The sequence below is a fragment of the Stegastes partitus genome, unplaced genomic scaffold, assembly GCF_000690725.1.
Source record: "Stegastes partitus isolate 25-593 unplaced genomic scaffold, Stegastes_partitus-1.0.2 Scaffold2254, whole genome shotgun sequence".
Classification (NCBI taxonomy): Eukaryota; Metazoa; Chordata; class Actinopteri; family Pomacentridae; genus Stegastes; species Stegastes partitus.
The window spans coordinates 36788-62997 of NW_007579985.1; the positions used below are offsets into that span (position 1 = coordinate 36788).

The 26210-nt window shown below is 41.7% G+C and overlaps 2 protein-coding genes across 2 annotated transcripts; one reads left to right on the top strand and one right to left on the bottom strand.

Moving 5' to 3' along the window:
- The first annotated feature begins 1956 nt into the window (after positions 1-1956).
- Positions 1957-12987, top strand: LOC103374474 (complement component C7-like). Its single transcript, XM_008304561.1, is given in 18 exon segments — positions 1957-1975; positions 2066-2118; positions 2365-2440; positions 4077-4218; positions 4300-4444; positions 4564-4702; positions 5018-5146; positions 5230-5473; positions 5804-5917; positions 6011-6177; positions 7471-7699; positions 7874-8045; positions 8217-8304; positions 8402-8534; positions 10140-10331; positions 12031-12127; positions 12230-12411; positions 12493-12987. Coding segments are annotated over 18 exon segments (2481 nt in total). The 5' UTR covers positions 1957-1969; the 3' UTR covers positions 12666-12987.
- A 947-nt stretch (positions 12988-13934) lies between these two features.
- On the bottom strand, positions 13935-25714 carry c6.2 (complement component 6, duplicate 2). The gene is made up of 18 exons (XM_008304562.1): positions 25563-25714; positions 25078-25234; positions 23961-24117; positions 22580-22724; positions 22353-22494; positions 21585-21723; positions 20496-20693; positions 19470-19713; positions 18972-19094; positions 18706-18872; positions 18395-18620; positions 17510-17678; positions 17235-17346; positions 16026-16158; positions 15742-15936; positions 15241-15328; positions 14752-14996; positions 13935-14586 (listed from the first exon to the last, which is right to left on the bottom strand). Exons 2-18 carry the CDS (start codon positions 25218-25220, stop codon positions 14405-14407), a joined length of 2808 nt encoding a protein of 935 aa, XP_008302784.1. The 5' UTR covers positions 25221-25234; positions 25563-25714; the 3' UTR covers positions 13935-14404.
- Positions 25715-26210: the final 496 nt, after the last annotated feature.

The following is a 26210-nucleotide window of genomic DNA, read 5'->3' on the forward strand; positions in this document are numbered from 1 at the left end:
TATTTTATAGATGTTAGTTGTTGTTTGAAAGAAAGTGTATGTATATTAAGGAATAAAAAAATAACTGATAATATCCAGTAAATTCACAGAAAACAGTCATAATTTGCATGTTGACTTTAAAAAAACAAATAAATAAACAACCCAAATGTAAATAATGTCCTGATTTATTTTTTAAATCTGTCTTTTTGCAAATATTCATTTGAACCTTTAAAATGTTTGACTGTACAATTACACTGTTTAATTGAATTCAAATCTCCAAAAAACAAAACAGAACATTATTTTGCAAATATTTGCCGTCCAATTGACCTTCTGTCTACCTTTTTTTTTTTTTACAGTATTCCACTGTTTTGTTTTGTTTTGTGTTTGTTTGTTTGTTTGTTTACATATTTTTTTGGTTCCCATGCCACAAATATATCTGATCATTTCTTGTTGTTGTAACATTATTATTATTATTATTATTATTATTATTATTATTATTATTATTTGTTAAAGATCATAACTATCCTGAAGCTCAAACCCTCCCAGCAGACAGACAGTAACTCACCGTTAATGGAGCCACATGCTGCTGATGCTGCTGCTGCTGGATTAGATTCAGATCCAGAGCTGCTGTGGACGACTTCAGTCCACATGGACTCAGGAGGGAATTCTGGAGAAGCTTTTCTACAACTACAATTTAAAATAAAATGGTTTAAAAAAGAATGAAATGATGGAAACAAAAGAAAGACAAGAGGAATCCTCAACAGAACATTTGTACCTCTGTCTGTAGAACTGTGTTTACTTCTTTAATTATACATAAAACAAAAACAAAAAAACCCAAACTGATTACAGATTTTTAGGACGACTAGAAATATCTCCTTAGAACAAAAGTCTTCAGGTTCAGGGATCGACTGAAATGTTTTTCTATTTCAGGGTCATTGTTGATGCTGACTAATACCTGGAACTAACAGACTTTATGTTTTTAGTAAAAATGAAAATCTTGGTTCCAAAATTTAGAATAACACAAACTCCAACACGACACATTTCTCCCTGAATGTTGATTGGCTGTTAGTGGTGATGTGTAACCAATCAGACGGCAGGTAGATGGACTTATATGAACCTAATATACTGGAGGCTGGCCAACAATTAGATAACAATACTGATAACTGGGGGAAAATTCTGAATATCAGCTCCAGTAATCAGATAAACATAGATCCAGTTTGATAAATAGAGTAATAAGAATATTAGTAAAGCTACAGAAAGAAAGAAAAAGCATCAGAATGTGAATAAATTTGGTAAAAACATGGATTGTTAGATGCACTACAGTTGGATATCAGCATGCACGTGTTACAGAATCACCTCAGTAAAAGTCATTTCTCTCTCTTCTCTTAATTTACGGTTATTTAAAACACAGTATTTGGTATTGAGGTCATCCAGAAGACAACAGAAAGTAGCTAAGTAATAGTTTTATTGTGGATCAGGTTACTGCCTACCTGTTTAAGAGGTAATCAGATTACATTATTAAACGAGATCCACGGGAGATCAACACACTGTTTACTGAGAAGTTTGTTGACCTGATTTTTTTGCATGCTGGCAAAGAAAAGTGGAGATAAAAACTAAGACAAAGCTGTTATTTCCAGAAACATTTTGCAAGCTCAGAGTCAAAAATAAAGTAATTTAGGCCAAACGGGGATTTTTCTAACCTTTGCTCGGATCATGCAGATCCTGAATAAACAGTTGTGACGCAACCAGATTCATCCACTGACGACGACAACAAAACCCATTTCGTCACGTTTCACGACAAAGCTGGAGCTGCTGAACGCTGTGACTCAGAGCAGCAGGACTCCGGCTGGACGAGGGTTTCTTCAGAGGGGGAATTCCTGGACCCTGTTGGGTAACAGTCCTGCTCTCCTCCCCCTCCTCAGCTCCTTATATCAGCCCCACTTTGATGGAGCTGCAGCCAACGAGGAGGCCCAACGCTGAGCGGAGCAGCATGAAGGTAAAAACCCTCAAACTTAGATTGTTTTTGTGCAATCTGCTAGAAAACCTCACTCACAAGATAGTTGCTCTTCTTCTTTTTGGTTCTCAGTTGGATCTGGCTGCAGCTTTGACCCTCTTACTTGCCTTCATATCACCAGTCTGGTAGGTGAACACATGCGTTTCTCATTCTACTGCAGCATAATGATGTTTTAATGATGTAAAATACATCTCAGACCGTCTTTGTCCTTCTTTCTGGGTCATAAAAATGCATATTTTGTTAAAGAACAGCCTCAGTTTTTATTATCTGATGTGAGTCTACTGCTCTTTTTTTTTCCAAGAAGCTGTAACATCAGTTAATTCTCACAGACACTAATATAATAAATGCTTTGTACTGCTGCCTCCTGTCAGGTGTCAGCAGGCTGTGAACTGCAGATGGGGGTCTTATGGACAGTGGTCCGAGTGTGACGGCTGCACCAGGACCAAGGTATTCATTTTCTAGGCCATCTGTCAAAACTTAAAACCCCCTAAAATTAATCTAACATTATTTTGAACACATATTCGATCAAGTAAATCAGTGCCTGTATGGGTTGTTTGTCCCCCCTCGGTTTAACTTTGACCCATACGAGCAGAAAACAACAGATTTACGCTTAATGTTAAATACAAAAATATGAAGCCCTTTGCTACTGGTTTGGAGTAACGAATGAGACTGAAGATGATGGTTTTGCGTTTAGCTGAAATAAACAGAGTAGAGAAGGCCGGAAACAAAAACCCGCTGTTGGAAATCCGCAAAAACAACCAAAACTTAAACCATCTTGGACAGAAAAACTGAAAAAAAGTCTTTAGGAATTCTTTTTTTAACTTGAGAAAGTTGTTATTAATAATAATCACGTCAGCTGGTATTGTACATATTTCTGCCGTTACAAAAAGAAACAGCTGATCAGTCGTGTGAGCAGAAAGTTTGCAGCATCGGAACTTATTCAGGAAACTGGTTTCCATCTTCCATGAAGTGCATTAACTCTTTTTCCAAAAAAAAGTCCAATGCAACCTCCAGAAGTGAAGGATTTCTTGTGAAACTGGGGAATTTCTATTTAATTTTACCTCAAAATGCACATAACAATACATTAATGGAAACATGGCTATTGTCATAATGATAAGATTGTCGTTAAAAACACTTAAATGTTTGTTTGAAAACATTAAATTTAAAGAAATCTTTCACATGGTCAGTTTGAAATGAGAAGTTAAAAGTTGCTGCCAGTCCTTTCACTGATTCAGAGCAACATATATAATAACTCAGCTTTCTATTGGATCCTTCAGCTTTCTGTTCACTAAAATCAGAGCATCAAAGTACAACAAAGCTTAATTCCATGAAACAAAGACATCGATTTACTGCTTTTTTCGTGAGCAAATCCCCTAATTGAGGTTAATCCGCTAAAAATAATTGATTTTTGTGCTGTTTTAAATGCTGGTGTTGTTGTTTCTCCACTCGGTGTCATGTGGGGCTGCCACGGTAATTATAGTCTCTAGATTTAATTTGGCTCCATCTTGAAAATAAAGTGCACAATGCCTCATCTAAAGATCTCGTATCAACATCAAAGCTGTGAGTTCTTGTTATTTGGGAGCACAGATTGCATATAAAGACGGACAATCACTCCACGATGCCACCTACAGGTCCTCAGATAATCCAAAAATTGGCAAAGAGGTCAATGGAGCTGAGGTGGACCATGATGATACCCATCTGTCACTCAGTGTCTTAAATATGCACAGCTTTAAGTCTTAATACAAATTAAAATGGTGAGTTATATTAAAATTCAGCTGCTGCTCTGTTGTCATAAATCATGAAACTAGCTGTAGAGACCAAAAACAGGTTTTAAACCAGGCTGTAAACACGTTTAGTTCTGCTGTAAAGTTGAACATTTTAACATGAAGATCTACTGGGATCGGAGTCGGTGGCCTGGTGGTCATTTGAGGAACTGCACCTCATTTATTTATTTTTATTTTTTTAGCCCCAGATGTTTCTTCTTGTTTGTGAATTAAAACAGATCCAACTAAAAGCCTGTAAATAAATAAATAAAGACATTTTTAAAAAAGGAGAGACTCTAATTAATTAATTTCCTTTTCAGGTGCGAACTCGCCACGTGGAGGTTTACGCCCAGTTTGGCGGCTCGCCGTGTTCGGGGGAAGCCACAGAAACGCAGTCGTGTGTCCCGCAGAAAAGCTGTCCCCTGGGAACAGGCTGCGGAGGAAGGTTCCGCTGCACCTCTGGTACGTTCCCATACCAATAAATAATAGGCAATGAATTCATTAATTTCCTCTGGTGTCTCCTGTAATGAAATCTCGTTGCAGGTCAGTGCATCCGCCAGTCTCTGGTGTGTAACGGAGACCAGGACTGCAGGGACGGTCTGGACGAGCGAAGCTGCCACCAAGACGATGGCCACTACTCGTGTGACCTCGACAAAACGCCTCCCAACTCTGACTTCACGGGTCGAGGGTAAGAAACTATGACTCCCAGAGATCTGGTTCTGTGTGGTAACAAGTGGCTGTAGAGGCCTGCTGGTGAATCAGAGGTAAAAGCCCATACAACAGATTTGTGGTGCTATTTTCTCACAGGTACGACGTGCTGACGGGGAAACTGAGGGCCGGCGTCATCAACACTCTGAGCTTTGGGGGACAGTGCAGGAAGGTGCTCAGCGGCGACCACAAAGTCTTTTACAGACTCCCAGAGAACATCCTCAGATACAACTTTGAGGTGAGTCGAAGTATAAATGTATGTTTGGAGGTCAAGTTCACGGTGAATAATCCTGACCTTTATTTCTTGACATTATGATAAATAAATAAAATGAATAAATGATAATGAAATAAATAAAATCAGCTGAAACAATAAATAGAAGGTCATCATGGGTGGTAACAATTTTGTGCTGAACCTTGCGGCTGGTTTTAAACGGTGCCTGAGTCGGAGTCAACATGCTGCTGACACCCTGATGCTCCACTATTAATAATCTAGTTACGTTATGTATAATTTTAATGCGTGCTAATGTTGCTCTATGCCGTCTTTGTGCTGCAGGTGACAGTGAACAACGATGAGAGCGATGAGTCCTACGAGAGCTCCTGGTCCTACATGCAGCACATCCAGTCCAACGCCTTGTGGGGACACGACCGCCGAACCTTCCACAAAGATCTCACCGAAAACAAGGTGGATTCATAACCCCATCTGCTTTGCAAATCACTGCTGAGGCTTTCTTAAAATCTCATCCGTTTTCATGTCTACCATCCAAGGCCCACAGGCTGATAATCCTGAAGAACAAAGTGGAGCTGGCCCAGTTTCAAAACTCTGCCCCCGAGTATCTGGCGCTGTCCGAAGGCTTCTGGAAGGCCTTGTCCTCGCTGCCCGTCACCTACGACTACTCGGTTTATCGCCAGCTGCTGCAGCAGTACGGCACGCATTACCTCTCCGAAGGTTCGCTGGGAGGCGAATACCAAGCCCTGCTGGAGTTGGACCGAGACGCGCTCCAATCATCCAGTAAGAACCTGAGATGTGGCGTTACTTTAAAGGAAAAACTGTAACTGTGCTGTAGGAGTTGTCTACCACAGAACATTTCCTTTCAAAAAAGGGGCAAGGACAACTTTTATCAAACAGTTATTGGCTACAACAGCTGTCAATACACGTACAACAGGAAATAACACAAACACACAATAGATGAAAGTGTTTACCTCCGATAAAACCTTCAAAGTGTCCAGTTTTGTCTTGTTGACACTTGTGTCCTTTAGGTACCAAGTTTTGGTGCTGTGGTCAGATCATATGAGCTCTTTTAACCGTTAAATCTCATGCTTCCATCTCATTTGTGTGAAGGCACCACAGACATCGAGTACCAGAGGTGTTGGAAAAAAGTGAAGCGACGTTTCTTCCGGAAGAAAGTCACGACCACCTGTGAAAAACTGACAAAAGCTTTCTCATCCAAACAAGGTGAGGGAAGTCCTTCAAGTGTAGATCATCAAACCACACACCGAGTCAAAAGAAATCAAATAAATGATCGTCTCTGATGCGGTTTGTCTGCAGGACACAATGTCGCCACGATGCCCATCAAGGTGAACATCTTCGGAGGAGATCCGGCCTTCATAGCGGGTCTGTCTCGTCTGGATCTGGAGAACCCCGAAGCTAACGGAGAAATCTACGATAACTGGGCGTCGTCCGTCAAAGACTTTCCTGAAGTCATAGACCAGAAGGTAGAAGGTTGATTTAAGACCTTTATATTGAGATTTTCATTCCTTTTTAACTTTTGCATTTTGGTTTGTTGTGATGCATCAACCACTTATGGACATTAAAGATCCCAAAAGTCAGGGGGAGGCAGAGATAACTACTTAGGACAAGGCTGAGGCCAGGTTTTAGCATCATAGAAAACAACGGGTTATTTGTCGACTTAATTCCTCCACAATCTTCTCCAGAGTTTTGGAATCTAGCACCAATCCTTTGCCGTCGTTTTTAACATGTCATGTTTGTAGTTACAGTGAAAAAAGTGGCAGATTTAACTCTTGAAACTCATTTACTTCCTTTAAAAACTGGGTTTGTGATTCAAAAGTAAGCAGACAAAAACAGCTTCTCCTTTTCAACATACAAATACCAGTTTTCTAGCTGAGATTGCAGCTATTGCTGGCAGATTTTACCCAAACTTGCTAGCTAACTAAGTAACCAACTCTGTGAAGGGGTGAACATCTTGGACATGCACGAGCTAAAATGTGCAAAGAACATGCTGGAATAGTATCATGTGGTTTGGTCTGAGTCATAGATAGCAATTAAAGGAGGGTCTGAACAGTGAAACCAACATGAAAGTGCATTAAAACTGCATTTTCTCTGCCAGCCAGCAGGAGGCGACTCCTCTGGTTGCAGGAAGAAGTTTGATTACATTGACGGTTTTGAGAAAAGGACCCCACTTCTCAATTAATTTGTCACCTCAGTAAACCTTTTTGCAAAAATGACAGTCCCATTCAGAGGAAATTTGTCAATAAAGCACCGTATATTCACTTATTATCAATTTAGAAGCTCAGGATATTTTAGAATCAAAATTCAAATCAGTTTTATTGCCAAGTTGGTTTTCACAGGCAGGGAATTCAAATTGTTGTTTTAGTGCATCAATAACAGTAAACACTAAGATTTCTTAAATAAAAACAAGCGTGGCAGTAGACAAAGTTTTACAAGACAGATACGGAGCAATTGTTGGAAATTTAAAGGATTATTAAAGTACTATTTTAAAAAAAGAGTTATAGATCTACTGCAGGAATGTGGAAAATATTTACCTGAAAATGGTGTAAGGCTACAGAGTAAATGGTGTAAACAGCTTTAAACGTGCAAAGGATAAATAATAATCCTGTTAATGTCACATCAGTGTCTGTGGTGGGAGAAGAGGTGGAGCCACTGTGCTCTCTGGCCTCCATCATTTCTTCCCTGATTGATTCTATACTCTGCTGTACGTTCTGGGTGTTGTTAAATACCTCGTCCATACATTTCTTCTCGAATCCCAGCTGCGTCCGCTGTATGAGCTGGTGAAGGAGGTTGACTGTGCAGGACTGAAGAAGCTCCACCTGAAAAGAGCCACAGAGGAATACCTGTCCGAGGAGCATCCCTGCCACTGCCGGCCCTGCCAGAACAACGGCCAGCCGCTGCTGACCGGATCCGAGTGTCGCTGCGTCTGCCGGCCGGGAACCTCCGGACGGGCCTGCGAGAGGGGGGCAGTGATCGGAGAGCAGCCAGGTACGTGACCCAAAGACTCTGAGGGGATCAGATGGTTTCAACCGGAAATAATATGTCAAATTAGTACCAAAGTTTGGCGCAACAACAACACCAACACTCAACATGAAAACTTACAACAAACTGCCTCAAAACAAGACAGAACCAGAAAAAAAAAAAACACCTTCTGTCTTCCAGGGGTGATCCATGGCAGCTGGAGTTGCTGGTCCTCCTGAGGAAGCTGCTCTGGAGGTCAAAAGTCAAGAACCCGAAGCTGCAACAACCCGACGCCCAGCAGAGGCGGGAACCACTGCATCGGACCGCAGACGGAGCAGAAGCCCTGCGAGGATGCAGACATCCAGTATTTACAGTAAGGACTCAGCATACAGACTTTTGCTTTTCATCTAGTAGGATGGCAGAGATCTAAGTCGATTGGTTTGTCTTATGGGGATGATGTCCTCCAAGCGCTTTATTTTCAGGAATATCTTGTATTTTTAAAAGATGTTTGTTGTTTATCTCACTTTAATCTATTTGCTTTCAGGATGATGGAGCCTCAGTGCTTCAGTCTCTCTGTAGCTCCACCTAAAACCTGTGGGCCGCCTCCAGCCCTCAGGAATGGATTCATTCAGGTGAGTTTGTGGAACTGATGTTTCCGTTGATGTCTACCTGTTCGGTACGGTACAGAAAAAGTTGCTAAACGTACTGTTTTTGTGATTTTCTTCGTAGAATCCCAAAGACTTTTACCTGGTGGGGAACACGGTGTCGTACACCTGCATAGACGGGTTTTACCTCACTGGAAACGCTGAAGCCAGATGTGCTGAAAACCAGAAGTGGAGCTCAGAAGCGATGGTTTGTAAAAGTACGTACACACTTCAGAATCTTTTGTTTGTTTTTTGGTCTGTTGTCAAGCAGATGATTTCAGAAATGATTTACTGTAAGAGATTTTTCTATAAAACTGGATGAAGAATAAGTGAGTTTTTGGATCCAAATGCACCTTGTGGCCACTGGTACAGCAATTCATGTGTTCATTCAAACACTTCAATGTGAATCTTCCAGCTCGGACCACCATTTCTTTTCATCTCTTTGCCTGGAAGCGTAATCCAATCTCCTCAAAATTTCATAAATAGTTAGATAATACAGAGCTGATTCCCAAGTCAAGGTTAATTCTTCTGCTGGGTTCAGACTATAAAGTATTTTTATCTGATACAACAGCTCAGATTAGACAAAGATGGCGTCATAAATTCGTGCCACCCCAGATGTAGCCTTGATGTTGGGCGGTGTCTCTGATATCACCACGTTGGTGTTGTTCCTGCATTGTTGTGGTGACACAGCTTTGTGATACGAAAGTGTGACTCCATAGTGGGAAAAGTTTGCCTTTAAGGTTTTGGACTCAAAGCTTTTCTTAAGAAGTCAGGTGACGGTCGTATAAAGACCAACGAAGTCCATTAAGGGAGAAAGCTGAGGTTCGAGTCTTGTGTGACACCAAAACTCACAATCAAACTATCATATTTAGACTTAGATGCTTGATAATTATTATTTTAGTTTCAGTCTCAGGTTGGTTTTGGTTTAGATAAAGAAACTATTTGGTTAGGGTTAGAATAAGATCATGGTTTGGATTAAAATAAACCCGTTTACAACATAGACTATAGTTTTAAAAGCCTTTGTGGAGGGCAGACGGCCCTGAAGGAAAAATCGTTGTAGATTTGACATCACAACAGCACGATTGGTCAGTTGCCATGCAACGTCCTTACTTATAATGTAGGAAGAACACCAACACGGTGGCACCACTCGTCGTTCTGTCACTTTTGTTTGCAATGACTTGAATTTTTCATACTTGCTTTCATTCGTGCTAATATCATGTAGTCAGAGCTCGCACGAAGATTTGCATTTGAAGTCTTAAACACATAAATGACTGTCGACTGATTTGCGCTACCAAACATGAAGAAACCTTATGCAAACCCAATATACATACGTAAAGTTTCAAAAGAAAGCGAGATCCAATCCAAGGCGAAACTACGTGCAGCCAGACCTTACCCAAATTCAAATTAGAGTCGACCCAAACAGACCCAAATCAAGTGAGAACATTGGTACAACACAGCAGCAGCTTTTACCTCCTTGTTCTCCTTTTCCTTTAACTTGTACCCAATTTTATCAAAGAACACCTCCATTTTTCTGGTCACTTTAAAGTTTAACTTCCCGTCTTCTCTGGTGCTGGTGCCCCATGATCAGAGAATATTTAGATCCACTTTAGAATCGGACACATTGACACCAAGGCCCAAAACCTGGTAGAAGAAGACACTAATACCTTGTTAGGTTGTGTCAAACTGGTTCCTCAGAACCTGAAAGAATCTACATTTGCTGCTGTAGGTTTGATTTAAAATCCAGCCATCTTCTGAAAAATAATCCACATGATAGGTGTCTAGGAATTACAGCATTGTTGTGTTTCTCTCACTTCCTGTTCCAGGTTCCACGTGTGGGATTCCTCCAATCAACAGCTTAGTTACAGCCACGCCCACCAAAGCAGCCTATCAGATCGGGGACAGCGTGTCCTTGTCCTGTCCGGTCGGGTCGGTTCTCGTCGGCGAGGCGTCCAAGATTATCTGCAACCCCAGCCTGCAGTGGTCCCCGTCTCCTGCTGGTGCTCAGTGTACAGCAGGTACAGTCACTTCTATTGGCGTAAAGCCTTTTACTATGAAGACGTTATGATGTAAAAGACTTAAAATAACTCAACTTTATCAGCCTTTGGATGAAGAAACTGGATTTGCTTTGATAAACTCATCCACTCTTTTTAGCCTTTTAGCCTCTTTTGGCTCATAGTTTTGGTTTTCTTGCACATTCAACAATTTCCCTGAGGTTCTACCGAAGGGATCAATAAAGTTGCATCTATCTATCTATCTACTTTTTGTATAGTTTTAATTGCAGTATTCTGCAGTTCCAGCAGCAGCATTTAAATGTTTGTGATGCAACTTTTACTAGCTTTGAAAAATGACTTATCCTGGCAGTTTATGCTAATGCTACCTTTTTATAGTAGACATTTGGTCATGGCAGGCAGCCTCCACTTCAGGTCGCCTCTGCTGGTTTATTATTGTGTCCTACTGGTACACTCAGTGGAATGATTATCAGTAATCTTATTTATACCTTCAACAAGTCGACATGTCCTATTTTAAACAAATCTATGACTCCTAATGTTATTGCTATACAATATGCTACAAAAATTGCCAAAAACATTTCTTCTTTGAGCCTGTTTCCAGTTCCAGATTAGCCAATCCAAATAATGGCTACATTAACAGATATTTTTTGGTCACACGGGGTCAGAAGAAACAAAATGTGAGCATATTTCTGACATATTATCAATCTTTAAGTTCTATCTGTTGCCTATTCTTCAGATACATTGCAGCATTATCAGAAAGTTGGCGTTAAATCCAGCACTAACTCTCATTTTAGCTCCATTTTTGGTCTCCACCATCTTCTGAGGGAAACATCTGCCTCTTCAGCCATTAGATGTTCCTGTCAGGGATTAGTTAAGGCTGCTTGACCCATATGCAGTGTAGCACTCAGGAGACATGGAGTTAGAAAAAATTAGGTTTATTACAGAAACAGAAAATGCAATGATGAAGTTGAAAACAAGGCGGGGGTGTTACCGGTTGTAAGCTCATAGTCCTGGGAGCGACGGAGAAGACTTGGGTTCGATGCAGATGGGAAGTACAAACATGGATCGGGAACACGGGGAAAAATCTTCCAAGAAGAAAAGACAGTCACTCTGAAGCTCGGAGGGAAACACTCAGAGGGTGGCTTGAAGTCACCATATTGGTCAACACTTAGGCGCAGACTGACTGGTGGCAGCTCCTCTTATCCACAGAGTGACGAGCCAGATGAGTCGCAGGTGTGTAGACAACGCACCTGCAGGGAATAAGTCACAGCAGAGTAGAGGTCCTCTAGGACGCCCTCTGGTGGATGCCTGGAAGAGAACATAAACACAGGAGGCCAAAACCCCATTCCCTGACAGTTCCATCATGTTCTAGTATTAGTTTGTCTGCATGTGATTTGACAGCGGGAAGTTAATGTGCAATTAGCTTTAAGGGCTTACATGACTAAAAACAAAATATGTGTTTGCTGGCCAGAAAACTACAGGAAGATAAGTTGCGGGTCAGAAAACCAAAACACTGACTTTGAAGTTGCTCCATAGATGTTAGAAACTCTGCAGAGTTGAGGGTTCATTGCTGCAAGTAAACGCTTTTATACACAAGTAGTCGTGTGATCAGCTTGACTAATAAAAATATTGATTGCAGCAGCTTTAAGGTTGTACTTTCGTGCACGGTACTCGCGCTAATCTCGGTTTTTGTATTTCTTCTCAGCGCCTACAGCTCCTTCTCCTCCAGCCGGCCTGAAGTGCAAAGTCTGGGAGACGGCAGGAAAAACCGAGTGCGTGTGCAAAATGCCGTTTCAGTGCTCGTGAGTATCAGTTATGAGACTTACTTCTGCATTTAGCACAACAAAAAACGCACAACAGATGATTGAAAAGCTGTGTTTTTCTATGTAATCGCCTTCGTTTAGGACGTCTCTTCAGCTGTGTGCCACGCTGGGCTCCGGTCAGCCTCGTTTGCTGGGCGTTTGTCAGCTCGGAGCGCTGCGATGTATGGGCCGGAACTTCACCTTAGCCAGCGACAGCGACTGTCAGTGGCCAGAGGAGGCGTTCACGTCCTGCGAGGCCTGCAAACCAGGAACAGTCTGTCGAGGTGGGTCAGCCGGACTCATTTAAAGGAGTTTAAAACATATGAAAATCCTTTGCTCTATTAACTTTTACTGTTGCTTTGCAGAATCAGCGAGACAATGCGTATGCCAGAGTGCATCAGCGTGCCCTGCAGGCTCGGCCCCGCTGTGTGTCCGGTCCGGTACTGATGCTGTTACTATGACTGAATGTGAGGTTGGAGCCAGAAGATGTGCCGGGCAGCAGGTCAGCGTGATCGGTATCGATACCTGTCCAGAGTAAAGATGTTCATCATCACTGAGCGTTTTCACACTGGAGCTTTTTGTCTTAAAGATGAAGTAGGCAGTATTTATTTTTGGCACCACTTACCAGAAACCATTTATCCATCTATCTGTTAACTACACCTGCTTTATCCTGTAAGAGGTGGCAGATAACAATGGAGACCTGGTTGATGATAGGGCTGCTAACTTTATTAGCATGTTTTAATTCAAATGGTCTGACAGGAAACTAGGCCCCCTTTTGGTTTCATTTTCAGGCTTTAGAAAGATGGGGGGCTTTATCCAATCATAGGTCTGTTCAAAGAGACAAGGTGAGAGGGTTTCAAGAGCAACAAGGTCTACAGTGGAAAGAAGCGCTACAGTGGGTTAAACAGAAGAATTTCTCTCAGGAGAGATTTAAATGAAAGTTTTTGCATGTAGCCACGGAAGTATTTCTGCATGTCTGAAGCATGTTTCTGTATCTGAGTTGCAGGAGGAAAGTTGTGATTTCATATTCTGGCTTTTTTGTTTGTTTGTTTGTTTTGCCTTTTTTTTCCCACTAGATTTTTTTGCCTACTGCAGCTTTAATGTCTGGGCTGTAAATAGAAACACATATTTTTCTAACACGTTTTATATTCGTCATGCAGCACTAATGACCTCTGACATTTTAATGTAAAATGAACATTTCAGATAATTTTTTTCCTTTTATAAATAAACTGTTTTTGTGATAGAAAATTAATAAAACATTTTCTTGAATATTTGTGTTCTTTTGATTTTTTTCACAGATTAATATATTTAAAAACTCTTCTACTTCTTCCACAAAAAAAAACATTGAGTGCAGATTAATCAGATAAATCGTTTCATATTTTCTTGGAGTTGCGGAAAAGGCTGCTGGTTCTGGATCGGTTCTCCCTGTTCTCATTCAAACTTGCTTTAAATTTTGTCTTTAGTCTTTAATGTTACTCGACACAGAAACACAGATAACGCAACAAAATCTGTGGGTTAATGTTAAAGACAGCAGGTTTATTTATTTCCACCGTGTTTCTGAGAAATTGTAGTCACAGATGGGCCTAAACACTACAATACCCATGATCCTCGGCGGCTGTTTCTAATGGAGAATAGGTGCAAATCGATAGGGTACGATATTCTAGGTGAAACCAAACATGTTTTATAGCTGCTGAATTGTATTAAATCTGACAGAATTAAAAATGGGCTGATTTAAGCTCCCTGATTGGATGTTTCTTAATGAAACACCTTTTGGGAGTAAAAACATAAAAACTGCATGTACACAAGCTTTAACTGTCAACTTTTATTGAAAAAGCAGAAATTTCGTAACACAGTTTGAACATTTAGACTCAACTGGGAGGAGCTTCATGATGATCCAAGCTGCAGAAACGTTCCAACTCCGAGTCCCAGACATTTTCTTTAGGAAAAATAAATGTGATCTGCAATCAGAGGCTCCTCAAAATCTGCCGAGAGTCGAGTTAAAGTCGCGTCACTTTGCTGCCTCAAGCTGCCATCTAGTGTCTGTTTGGAAAATAGCAAAGTGAAAGTACCCACAAACCACCTGCTCTTTGTGTTTGATGCTTCAGCGACACACCTGCTTGTCTGTTTGCTTTCATAAATGTAACGTTTCTAAATCTGTCGTTCTGATGCACACAAAGTAATTCTAGCATGAATGTATTTTAAAGCCTGTAGTGATTTTCACAGTTTCTCCAGCAGCCTTTACTTTTTAAGCACTTTTTTGGTTCAGCGTCATTGGGATCATGTGGACGCACAGACGCCTTCGTTGACGATTTGCAACTGATAACTTGCACACTTGAAGGCGGTCATAGTGCAGAGATCCAAGGTGCGATTCCGCTGGGTTCTCATCAGGTTCACGCAGAACATGTGGGTTTTCACTTTGGGACAATCCCGGGCAGCTCTGCACCGGCACTCCTTCAACACTGCAGACAGAAATGAGTTCATGTTCATTTATTTTACATGACACGGGGACATTCAAACCTGATTTTTGCTCATTAAGTCTCATAAAGCTTTAGTATACATTTATTATTATACTCTTAAAGCTCAACCACATAAGAAAACAATCTGAATGTAAAACATGAACTCACCTGAGCAGGTTTCCCACTCGTAGCAGGTGTCCAGATCACAGGGCTCCTGCACAGAGCTGCTGGAGGACATCGTGGCTCTGAACTTGGCCCACTCCAGTTTGGCCTGGTCGGCCGGACCGCAGGCGCCGTTGCTGACGAAGAAGAGCGGGTCACCGTGGCAACGACCGGCGTGGAAGGAGCAGAGCGACATCGACACGGTGACGCCGACGTCCAAGTTCAGGATGCAGAGATTCTCCGGTTGAGAGCTGCACATATTCAGGTCTCCATTCAGTAACATCTCAAAAAGAGTTTTTTGTTTGTTTGTTTGTTTGTTTATAATGAGAAACAACCACAAAATCAGTTAATTTAATGGCTAAATTGGGATAAATTAGTTCGAATAAACAGAAAGTGCAGGTGCTTTATATAAGAAAGACTTTTAACAACACAATAAGATCACAAGATTTTGAAAAAATACATTAAAATGAGATAAAACAGATGATGAAAGCTCACAGGCAGCTCTCCCGCTGGATACAAACACATGTGGATCCCTGCAGCCTCTCTCCTGGACCACACTGAGCCTCGGGAACAAATGGTTCGTCTGTGGACACAAAATACACAGAAATCATTTTTCATATAAAACCTGCAATCTGCTCGTAAAGTGTAGTTAATTATACCAGAATAAACTACCAAGTAGTATAAAAAACACTTAAAGATCTGATATTATGGAGCTTTTTGATTGATTTTTTATAAATACCTACAATTGGCATGTTTAATTCACCAAATCTTGTTCAGATATCTTCAAATAAAGGCTGTTTTAGAAGCTTTTTAGATAAATGTATGTTATTTAGGCCTTAATAACACCTATTCTGATTGGCTGGACCCAAGTGCGATCAGAGTACAACCCAACGATTAATGCCATCGTGACAAATCTGCATAAAAAGCATCAGATGTGACAGTTTTTTGTGATTCTCTACAGGAACCCAAAGCTGCAGCAGCGTGTCCGTTCTGTACCGTTGGTGCAGCGCAGGTCGGCAGGTAACGGAGGCTCCCAGGTGAGACGGTCGCTGCATTTATAAAAGCCTCGAGGCAGCGGAGACAGACCGGCCTGATCGCAGTTCACACCCACAGACTCGTCCACTTTGTACTCCTCTTTGCTGGGGACCAGCGTCATGCCGTCTGGGACGTCCGGAGGAAGACAGATCTTCCCTGAAGGTTGCAGGAGGACGGAGTTCAAGCTGATTTCAGGTGCAGGAATCAAATCACTGAGATTATTGTGCAACGTAAAACAAACTCACTGATGCATTTTCCACTCGGCTGACTCCAGGTCCCGTCAGGCAGACAGTTGATGAACTGGAAACCCTCCAGTTCGAATCCAGTGAAGCACTCGAACTCCTCGTCCTCGCCGAAGCTATAATATTGTTTCGCTTTCTGTCACAGAAGGAAATTCATAAATGCAAGCAAAGGATCTAAATATAAACCCTCCCGTGCATCCTTTACTCGCCTGTGAACTAGAAGCACATTATAATGACTTCCTGTTGTCAGAACCATGAGACACTGAGTTATAATTCTGATGTAAGTCAAAGTAAACACCAAAGGGAGCTGTTATTTTAAGACACCGTACTATGACTAAGTCCTCATGTGTTATCACTAAATTATTAGGAGTGCTGCTGCAGCTTCACGGTTTAGACTGAATTACATTTTGAGGTGTCTCAGATCTTCTACTTCGGTATTTAAAGAGCTATTCCAGCAACTTAGTGTTGCATTTCCATTAAGTTGGAGGGTCCACAAAAGGCAGAACACAAAAAAAATAAAGAAATAGTCAAAATAAATTATGTTTTTAAAGGTCTGTTTGTGGAGTTTACACTTTTAATGAAGGATGCAGCTCCAGAAATGCTGGATTCTACAAATTTCTCAATGCAACAGATGAGTGTTTTGGTTTCTTTGGACCCTTGCAGCCACATAAATGCTATTTTTGAAGTTTCAAGCCCATAAATAAAGTAAAGGCCTTTTGGAAATTAATTTTTAAACAAATCTATGTTACAATTTATTTCTGTTGTGTGTCCTTTTAAGACAGATACGGATGTTTTTTTATTTAAATGAGTCAAATGCATGTGTTTAATTTAGCATTAGCAATACATTGTTGTGTTTTAAAAGAGCTAACACTTCATTTTAACTCCCATAGTTTAGCATTTATACGCAGTGGTTAAACACTTACTAAACTGCATTACTTCAAAATATACAATATTTACAAAGTCGATCTGAACTGTTGAAAAGTTTCACAAAACATAAAAACTGTTTCTTATTAACAGTTTGCTTGTCATACGTGATTAACAGCATATTTAGATATTTATTCTTTTTCTTAACTTTCAGTGGATGCATGTGTTTTACTGGCAAGCATGAGGTTCCATAAAAAAGTATATAAAAAAATAAGCCATAAACCAAAGTTTCTGTTTCATTCTTATACATTTCAGTGAGTAACTGCAGGCTGGCAGGTGAGCTTTTACCCTCAGGAAGCTGTTGGCTGGTTTTTGTGGCCTCAGACATCCCTGAACACCGGGAGGAAGCTCGTCCCTCCAGCCGACGGTGAAGTCGTCGTCGCCGTCACAAGTCTCCTGTCTGAGCGAGAAACAGCATAAATCCAAAAGGTATGCAGCAAATCCAACGTTAAACAGACAAAATGAAAAAAGCGAGTTTAAATGTGTGTCGGTAGATATTTGATGTGTCATGTATCTTCTGGTAAATTATTAAAAGTTGTTTTGTAGTAAACACTTGTTCCTACTTCTGGAAGATGGAGATGTGACAGGGTTCTTCCTGTCTGCTCGGCCCGGCGCAGGGTCGACCTCCTCTGAGGGGGGCGGGGTTATCGCACCGCCTGGTCCGATATCGTTTCATGGAGGCTCCGCATCGAGTCCACGGCCTCCAGCAGCTCCAGTAACCGTCCACAGCCTCTGTGAAGGGATGTCACAGTATAAACGTCACCAAACCTGGTTAGAATCAGAATTTAGTTTGAACTGCGTGTTAGTTTAAGAGTCTGAAGACTTGCTAGCAGCTCCTACAAACTGCAGAGAACTTCATATCTCACAACAAGGACAAAAAGAAAGTTATTCTGAGGTGTTTTCATCAGTAGCGGGGCTAATAAATTGAATTTTATTCTGAGGTCGGGACTAGAACAAATGCCAGGGAATAAAGCTTTAGGGACCATGAGTGCAATCAGTACATTTCTAAATGTCTGCTCTTTTGTGTTGGATTTCCTTAAAGTTGTAATCTGGCCTAATGGTGGTGGTCAAGATGTAACCTAAGTCATAAGGATTCATTCTGTGGGGAAAAGTTTGGCGACAATTTATTAAAGATATCTTTCTGTTCTCAACAGACATGTTGTAGGACAAACCAGTATTGCAGATTTAAGTCCACTCTGGTGTTGGGGTGAGAATAAAAGCGTAGATATTAACAGCTGCAATGTAGAAACTAATCTCAATTTGTAAAAGTAGTAAAAGTCCCATTTATTTTCTGTATGGGTGATGCTTGGTGACATTTTGAGAAGGAGAAGGACACTAGAACTCAAGAAGTGAACTCTGCTCTTGTGTTATCAACCCTTCCCTCGCTCATCACCCTCCAACAATGTTCTCATGACTTAAACCAGTCGGGCATTAGACATTTTGTGTACCTGAAGTGTAGTCAGGAGCTCGTATCTCGCAGTTGGTGCCAAAGGTTCCCGTCTGGCAAACGCACTTGCACTCGGTGCCGGACAGGACCGGCCTGGCGTTGTTGGGACAAGGAGAGCATTTGCAGGTATCGAACTCCTCCAGGTACTGCAGCAGGGCCTTCCTCAGGTGCCTCCTCTTCGTGGCAGCGCAGGGAATCCCCCGAACCAGATCTATGATGGGAAGCAGCTGGACAAACCCACGAGTACACAAGTGAAACATGAGCTTTTATAGTTGGACTACGAAGGAGATGTTTCTCGAGTGAAGAACTAACCTTGTAGTCGACCACGGCAGGGTTTTCAAGAACAGACATGGCCCAGTTCTTAAAGGATTTTTTGTCCGGAGTGGAACCCTGCCTCTCCCAGGCCAGAGCTGCTGCCTCTCGGGTCCGACCTCCTTTCACCATAGAGAAAGACTTCTCTGCTGACTGAATGTACGAACCTAGACGAGAGAAATAGTGAGGGGAAGAACCGAGATCAACCGTCTCCAAGTGAGCAACACGGGAATATGGAAGACGTGCTTTCTGGCAGACGGCGTTACCTTGATATTTCTGAGTCATCCTGTTGTCGGAGCACCGGTTTGCGCTGCTATGTTGGGAGTAGAGGATGATGGACCAGCTGGTCTCTCGGTTCAGGCAGCCTCTAATGCGCTCTTCGGTTTCACCTGTCAAGAAGGAAGATCATACTTGATGCAGGAACAAAGGAACTGACAACAAGCTTTTAATAGTAGGCAATATAAAGGTAATTAGTGGTTTCCTGCAATCCAACAGTTTCCAAACCAAATCCCTGGGGACTTATCTTTGAGCTTGACACTAAGAAGTTCAATGGATGGTCCAAAATATATAATCAAGTATACTCCACTATTCACCATGCTGGGACTACAAAGAGGTGTAATGGATACAGAATTACTAGATTTCCTGGTGCCTGGCAGGTATAAATACTGTTTGGACAATCCATCATGTGACCTTTTTGAAGTATACTAAACCCCATTCTGGTTCTTTGCTTAGGTGTTGAGACGAACTACACGTTGCTTTCGTACCTGAACTTTTGAGCTCCTCTCGGCTGTACTGGTACAGCAGGTCATAGTGGCCTCCAAGGGTTCCTGAGCCGTAGTAGTGCGTCCCGAAGCGCTGGAAGATGTCCCTGTAGAGGGCGTAGTTGTAGTCGAGTGGGAGCGCGTGAAGGAACTGGCGGAAAGGCAAGGACAGGACGAGATCGCCTGGTTCCTTCACCTTGAATGTGGACAGTGGAAGAACCTGATGTACTCGGAAAAATTTGGAGTCCTACGGAGGGAAGAGGAGGAAATAAGTAGTGGAATGAAAATGAAGACTAGTGTGACAACCAGCAGTTTTAGTGCATGTGAACAAATTTGTGTGTTAAAAAGTTGAGTCTTTGCTTATAATTTAAACTGGACCACTATCCTCTCAAAAGTAATCGTCTAGTGCAGTAACACACCGCTCTAAGTGCTCCTGCAACATTTAAAACACTCGCTGAAAGTCCCATTTTGGCCACTTGTAGATGCAAGTTTGCGATTTCACCGTGGACCTCCAACTTAAGCAGAGTAAACATCGAATTCTGTACCAAAGTAGCCCGACAGGGTCACCACTAATGGCAAGAGTTTGGTTTACAGCTACCACCGAGAGACCAAACAGTAATTTGGCAGTAGATCCACGATCTCCGAGACCGAAGAAGGTAGATGTGGTGAGCAGGTCATTTTGTTGTTGGACATTCATGTGGTTGTGAATTTATCCCCCAGAATCAGACTCTCAATGTAAAGTCTTGAGGGAAAACATTCGACCTTTGTGCCAACACTTGTTTTCTCACCACGCGCCAACGCAAATTAGCTTAAACATTAGCTACAGGTTTTGTTTATTATTATTTGCTCAGTCTTGGAACTTTTCGATCACACCTCGTACATCACTACTTCTGGTCGTCTTAAGGTTAGAGAATTAGTGAATGCATCAAGTGAATCAAGGTTCTAGTAAGTTTATTAGGTACACTGTTACATAGTTGTAAATATATATCATTACACACGGGTATCCATGCTGATGTTCGCATCACTCACCTTTTTCTTTGAAGCTTCAAAAGCCTCCTTGTGAGAGCTGACCTGTGACCCACTCCTCCTATTGAAGTAGAAGATGGGGACTAGGAAGCTGCTGTCATATGCCGTGTGGCTGTCAGGTGATGAACTGGACGCCTGGAAATCGATGGGCTCGGTGTGTAGCTGCTGTGGCTCGATGCTGAAGTCCTCTACTTGTCCGACCTAAACAACCACAAACACGAAGGTCTATAACAGCAGACCTTGCATGTATGTCTAGAGGGAGTATTGTAAGATTTTTTAGGTGTTCGCAAGAAACATGTATGAAGTGTGTCAGAAAAGTTCCAGGACTGGTGTCACAAAAGATATATTTCAAACCCAAACTGCAAACTACAAGTTTTCCCCTTTAGATGATCAACCAGCAGGTCTACAAAGAGATCCTGCAGCATTTGCTTTGTTCAGAAGAAGCGAGATTTGTGGCAGGATGAGTCGTGGCTGCTTCACCATGACAACACAGCTGCTCACAACGCCCTGAGCATCCGACAGTTCCTGGCTGAGAAGAACATCTCCGTGCTGGAGCAACCTCCCTACTCGCCCCACCTGGCTCTGGGGGATCGTTTCCTCTTCCCCAAGCTCAAGGGGGTCATCAAGGAGACCCGTTCTGAAGACGTGGATGACATCAAGATGGCTGTGACGACGGAGCTGCAGAGGATCCCGAAAGAATCCTTCAAGGAGGGCGTGGCAGAGAAGGCTGGGAAAGTGACTCCAGGGGGATAACTTCGAAGGGGAAAACTTGTAGTTTGTAGTTTGGAATTGAAATATATCCCATGTGGTACCAGTCCTGGAACTTTTCTGATACAAAATGATAAAGTTGCAGTTTCAGGTCTTGGGGTAAACTGAGCATATTGTGTGTCCAGTAGTCTCCACAACGTTACGACAAACAATGTTATCGCCAAACATTTTTAGAACATCTGTAGTTATCCTGCCTTTAAGAAGAGCATTCTGGGAACTAAAAGAAAATTTCCCGCCAATAGCATGAGGAGAACATCGCAGAACTTTCAAAGAAGGCTTTTAGAACAAAACAGCTCCAGTGACAGCCGAAGCGCCGGATGCTACCTTGATCTCAAAGTTCTCAAAGTTGTAGGGAACCCGATGGTACAGCAAGGTGGTCTTAGGCCTCCTAATAATGCAGCTTCCTCCCATAAACATGTTGTCCAGCACGGCTCCCCTCGGTTCGTCTGCCAGAGCGTCGAACCTGCAGGCGATGAAAAAACTATATTTAACTATTACTACTGTTAAACTATAATAAACTAATGAATAAACAAACAAACAATGAACAATTAAACCTCATAATATTAAAGTCAAACACCACATTTCAGGCCAACAGTGCAGACATATACAGGATTATAATGTTGCATGGACCCAAATAATATCCACTGTTTTATTGGTAGCATTTTACACATTTTCATTTTGGAATATTTCTCAAATTCAGTGATTTTCATGGTTGAACATTCACAGCAAGCTCATATTTATTGTTAATGTTTATTGCTCAGTTGTAACATCAGAGTGTTTTCCAGGATTTCATCTTTATGTGATCATTGGGAGCACAAAATGTTTTCTCAGATTTGACTATTTTAGTATTTAAGCTCTTTTTAGGATCAATATTCGTCTCTAAAACACGGTATTCGTAAGGCACAACAACATTCAAAGTCATTACAACGACTGCAACAATGCACAATGTACTACCACTACTAATAATAATAATGTAATAATTATAGTAATACACGGTCTTTACAGGGAGATCTCTGACAGAGGAGCACCTGAACAGGGACAGACTGCAGGTTAGTTACAAACCCAGCAGTGACCTTTTCCCCTCTAACGTACCCGTTTCCCACCAGGTCGGCTCCGGGAGCCACCGCTTTCTCAACTGGACACACGGGTTGTACGTTGCCGCAGTCTTTCTCGTCAGAATTATCTCCACAGTCGTTCTGCTTGTTGCACGTCAGAGTCGAGTTGATGCAGCGACCTGCGGCAGGAGGAACACTTTCAGATTGTCTGTGATTGTGCAACACGTCAGTTCTGTTAAAAACAAAAAGTGAAGTCCTACTCACCGTTGTCACACTTGAAGTCGTCTCTGCACTCGACGGCCGCCAACCTGCACTCTGTGGAGGGGAAACAAGGCCTCTCCTCCGTCAGCTCCGGGCTGCAGTCCGAGCCGCCGAACTGGGAGGGTCTCAGGACGGACCGGGTCCGAAGCTGTGGCAGCAAATAAACTAGATCTTAACCAACCACTTAGTGACCAACGGTGGTTAGAAGAGAAGAAACAAACATGTATGTTGTAATAAAATGTCTTCTGTCAGACTAAAATGCTTGCTACAGCTAATACCAGCTCTCTCAGATCATCTCTTCTGCTCGAGTTTTACCCCAAACTATGCATATTTCATAAAGTGTGAAATTTAACCTCAAGTATTGACTGATATCTGAACTATTTTTCAAAATAACAAAAAACAAACTGCCTACTTTCAGCACATTTGTTTTGCATATTAAAAGATTTCCCTCCAGAAACATCCCAAAGAACCATATACTTGGTTCTGGTTATGTTATAATGATGTCATCTTAACGATTAAATGCATTAATAAATCCCAAAGAAACGACACAAAAGTACACGACTGAAGTTTACATAGAAACATATGGACATTTATCAAGATATTTGTTTAAATTTTCACTTTATATCCTCTACAAATACAAAAAAAAAACAACTGTAAAGTGGGGTTGGAAATGAAAAATTTGCACACAAAAAAAACCCAAAACATTTTTGTTATATTTGAAGAAATATTTTGAAAGATCTACTTGGATTAGGCAGAATACTTTTGTTTTTGTGGTACAACTCGTTATTTCTGGTCAATCAGTTATGAAAGTTCAACAAAAACAACTTTTTGTGACCAGATATTTCAAATTAAAAGGATTCTGCATGTTTAGTTTTGTATTGTTGTGACCTGCAGCTACACGTGGTTCAGAAAACATCACTAGTTAACTTCTGCCTTGTCAGTTTTTTTGTTAATCTGAGCTCAAAGATGGAACTTTTCATTATATATAATCAGAGACTACTTGATCTACTTGTCTAATATTGCAAATTATGAATCAGTAGCATGATGAGAAATAATAGAAAATCAGGCTTTTATCTTTAATAGATCCTGAGATGTTAACGTTCAAACAATTTGTGAAAAAAAAAGTGCTGAAAGTGAAGAGCATTCATCAGATTTTTTGTTAATGTGCTTAAAGATGAGACTCTGTTTTTGGTGCTCTAGTTAGAAACGTGCTTGAATTCGGTAAATAATTGAAAACACAGAGTTGCTGCATTCTTTAGATTTTTGGGGGCATTGACTGAACACTTGTCTGCAAAGAAGCATGCTTATAATCAGTCTGTTTGGATAAAACATGGAGCAGAGAGAGTGTAAGTGTGTTTGACGGTGTGTTCGTGCTGCTTCCTGCCTGTTTCTTGGCGCACGGCGAACACTCGGACCACGAACCGAACTCAGTCAGCAGGCAGTTGATGGGACAGGCCTGATCGTTGCAGGCCCTAGTGTCCACCCTGTCACATAGCTGGTGGCAGCTGCTCTTCCAGTAATAATCGTCGAACCTAAACTGCCTGGTCAGAGAAAAACACACAAACCGGTGCTGGATGAAGTCCTGTAGAGGCTGTAATGTGAGTTACATCCCCACAGATTAGCAGGAGAAAAAATAAAGACGAAGAGAAAAAAAACATTGAAGAAAAAGTCAAGATGATTCAGTTTTGGTTGCTGCAGCTTCTGGCGTCGTCTGCTTCAGGCCTGCATTTCGCAATAACAACAGAAAGCAGCAGAGAGACGAACATCAGTCTTCTCTCGTTGCACAATTCTGGTGCTTCGGCTCGATGTTGGTTTCGATTTTGCAAAAATGCCGTAAAAAAGCCGCCTGTCTGGCATCTGACCCGAGTCTGAGCTGTGTGTGGAGGAGCTGTTTGTGAGGACACATTGATTAAATTACCAAAGAAGATCCTGGAGACACAAATAATTAATTAAAAGCAGAAATGTTTGCTGATTTGATCTATTAAAGTCTGATGTATTGGCTTAAAAAGTGTCCTCCATCTCCAAGCAAAGTCACTCTTCATCTCTAGTGTCATGTGGAACTCATCATGTCTCAGCCCTGGAGGAGGAGGTTTGCCTTCCAGGGACGACATCGTATCTTATCTGAGACGCATTTTCAGGAAACATTTAGCACATGTTATACACAAAGTGGTTTACGTAAGACACAAAAACACATTTAATAATGATATAAGAAAACAGCATAAAGCATCCAGTGGTTTTGCTGCAGTTTTAAGGCATGCATACCACATTTCTGCAAATTCTGTCAAAACATAATTTGAAAACATCCAAATCTGACTCCCAGGGATGCAGCAGGTTTAGTTTTTTAGTCACTCTGAAGGTTTGAGGACGTTTTATCTGAAACGAGACCATAAATGGAGACAGACTGACTCCTCATGAACATTCCTGACCTGATGGTCCAGAGGAGTGAAAGCAGAACGTTCTGAACACCGTGTCTGTGCTGCTCTGTGATTTATGTGTTCTACCTTTGCCTCTGCTGGGTGCCGTGGTTGCAGGTTCTGGAGCAGCTGGACCAGGAGCTCCACTGGTATCGTTCACAGAAACAGGCCAGGCCGGCGCTGATGCAGCCGAGGAGCTGCAGCAGAAACAAGCTTCTGGAAGGAGCCATCGGACTGGCTCCAGCTGCTCTGAAAGTAATCAGATTACCTCAACAGATATCCTCTTATTCATTTCAATAAACGCAGCATCACATAGATTTGATTTATTCCTCTTTAACTTTGTTTTTAATTTGGATTTTTAATGCATATAAACTGCTTTTTCATGCAGGATTCAGTCCATGTTTTACACAAAGCGGTTTATATAAAACACATTTAATAATAAAGAGGAAACAACACGAAGCAGCTTGATGGTTTTGCTGCAGGTTTCAGAAGGTTTACTGCAAAATTCTGCAAACGTTTCCTGCACGATTGTGTCAGAACATGCTTTAAAAAAAAATCAAAGCCTGACTCACCTGTTGCACTGACGTCCTCTTCAGCAGATCCTGAAGCCTTTAACTCTGCAGCTCCTGATTCTGAATATCTGAGCAGTCTAAGTGGAGTCTGCACTGCAGGCAGAGCTGGATCTGACCGAGGCTGGAGTCTGAGCAGGAATATAAACCCTCCGACTGTGATTTATCACATTAGCTTGTTTTTGGACTTTCACTGGCCAACGGGAGTCAAAAAAAAAAACACACACCAGAATTAATAATGATAATCCTGATATTCAGGGCACAGAGAGTTCTTATGTAACCGCCTCGTCTCTCGGTGTTACGGGAAGTTAAGAGCTCTGGAGTTTCCCAGCTGCTCAGACGTAAACCAGATGTTGAGCGTTTGACAGCCAGGAGACCCCGAGGAGGAGGAACGCTGCAGTTCTTCACTCCTGTGGTCCAAACATTTACACAATCTGGGAATAAACGCAGTCGGCCTTTGTTTTGGTGCTGGTTGTGGAAGGAACATCGGTGATTTCAGCCTAATGTGCGACGCAAGAGGCGCAAAGAGAACTTTATAATTAGAGTCATGACTCATTAGTCAGTAAATAACACGTTGGTGCTTCATTAGATGGAGACAAATAGATATTAAACAACTAAATGCACCTTGTTTCTGCATTTTTACAGGTGATT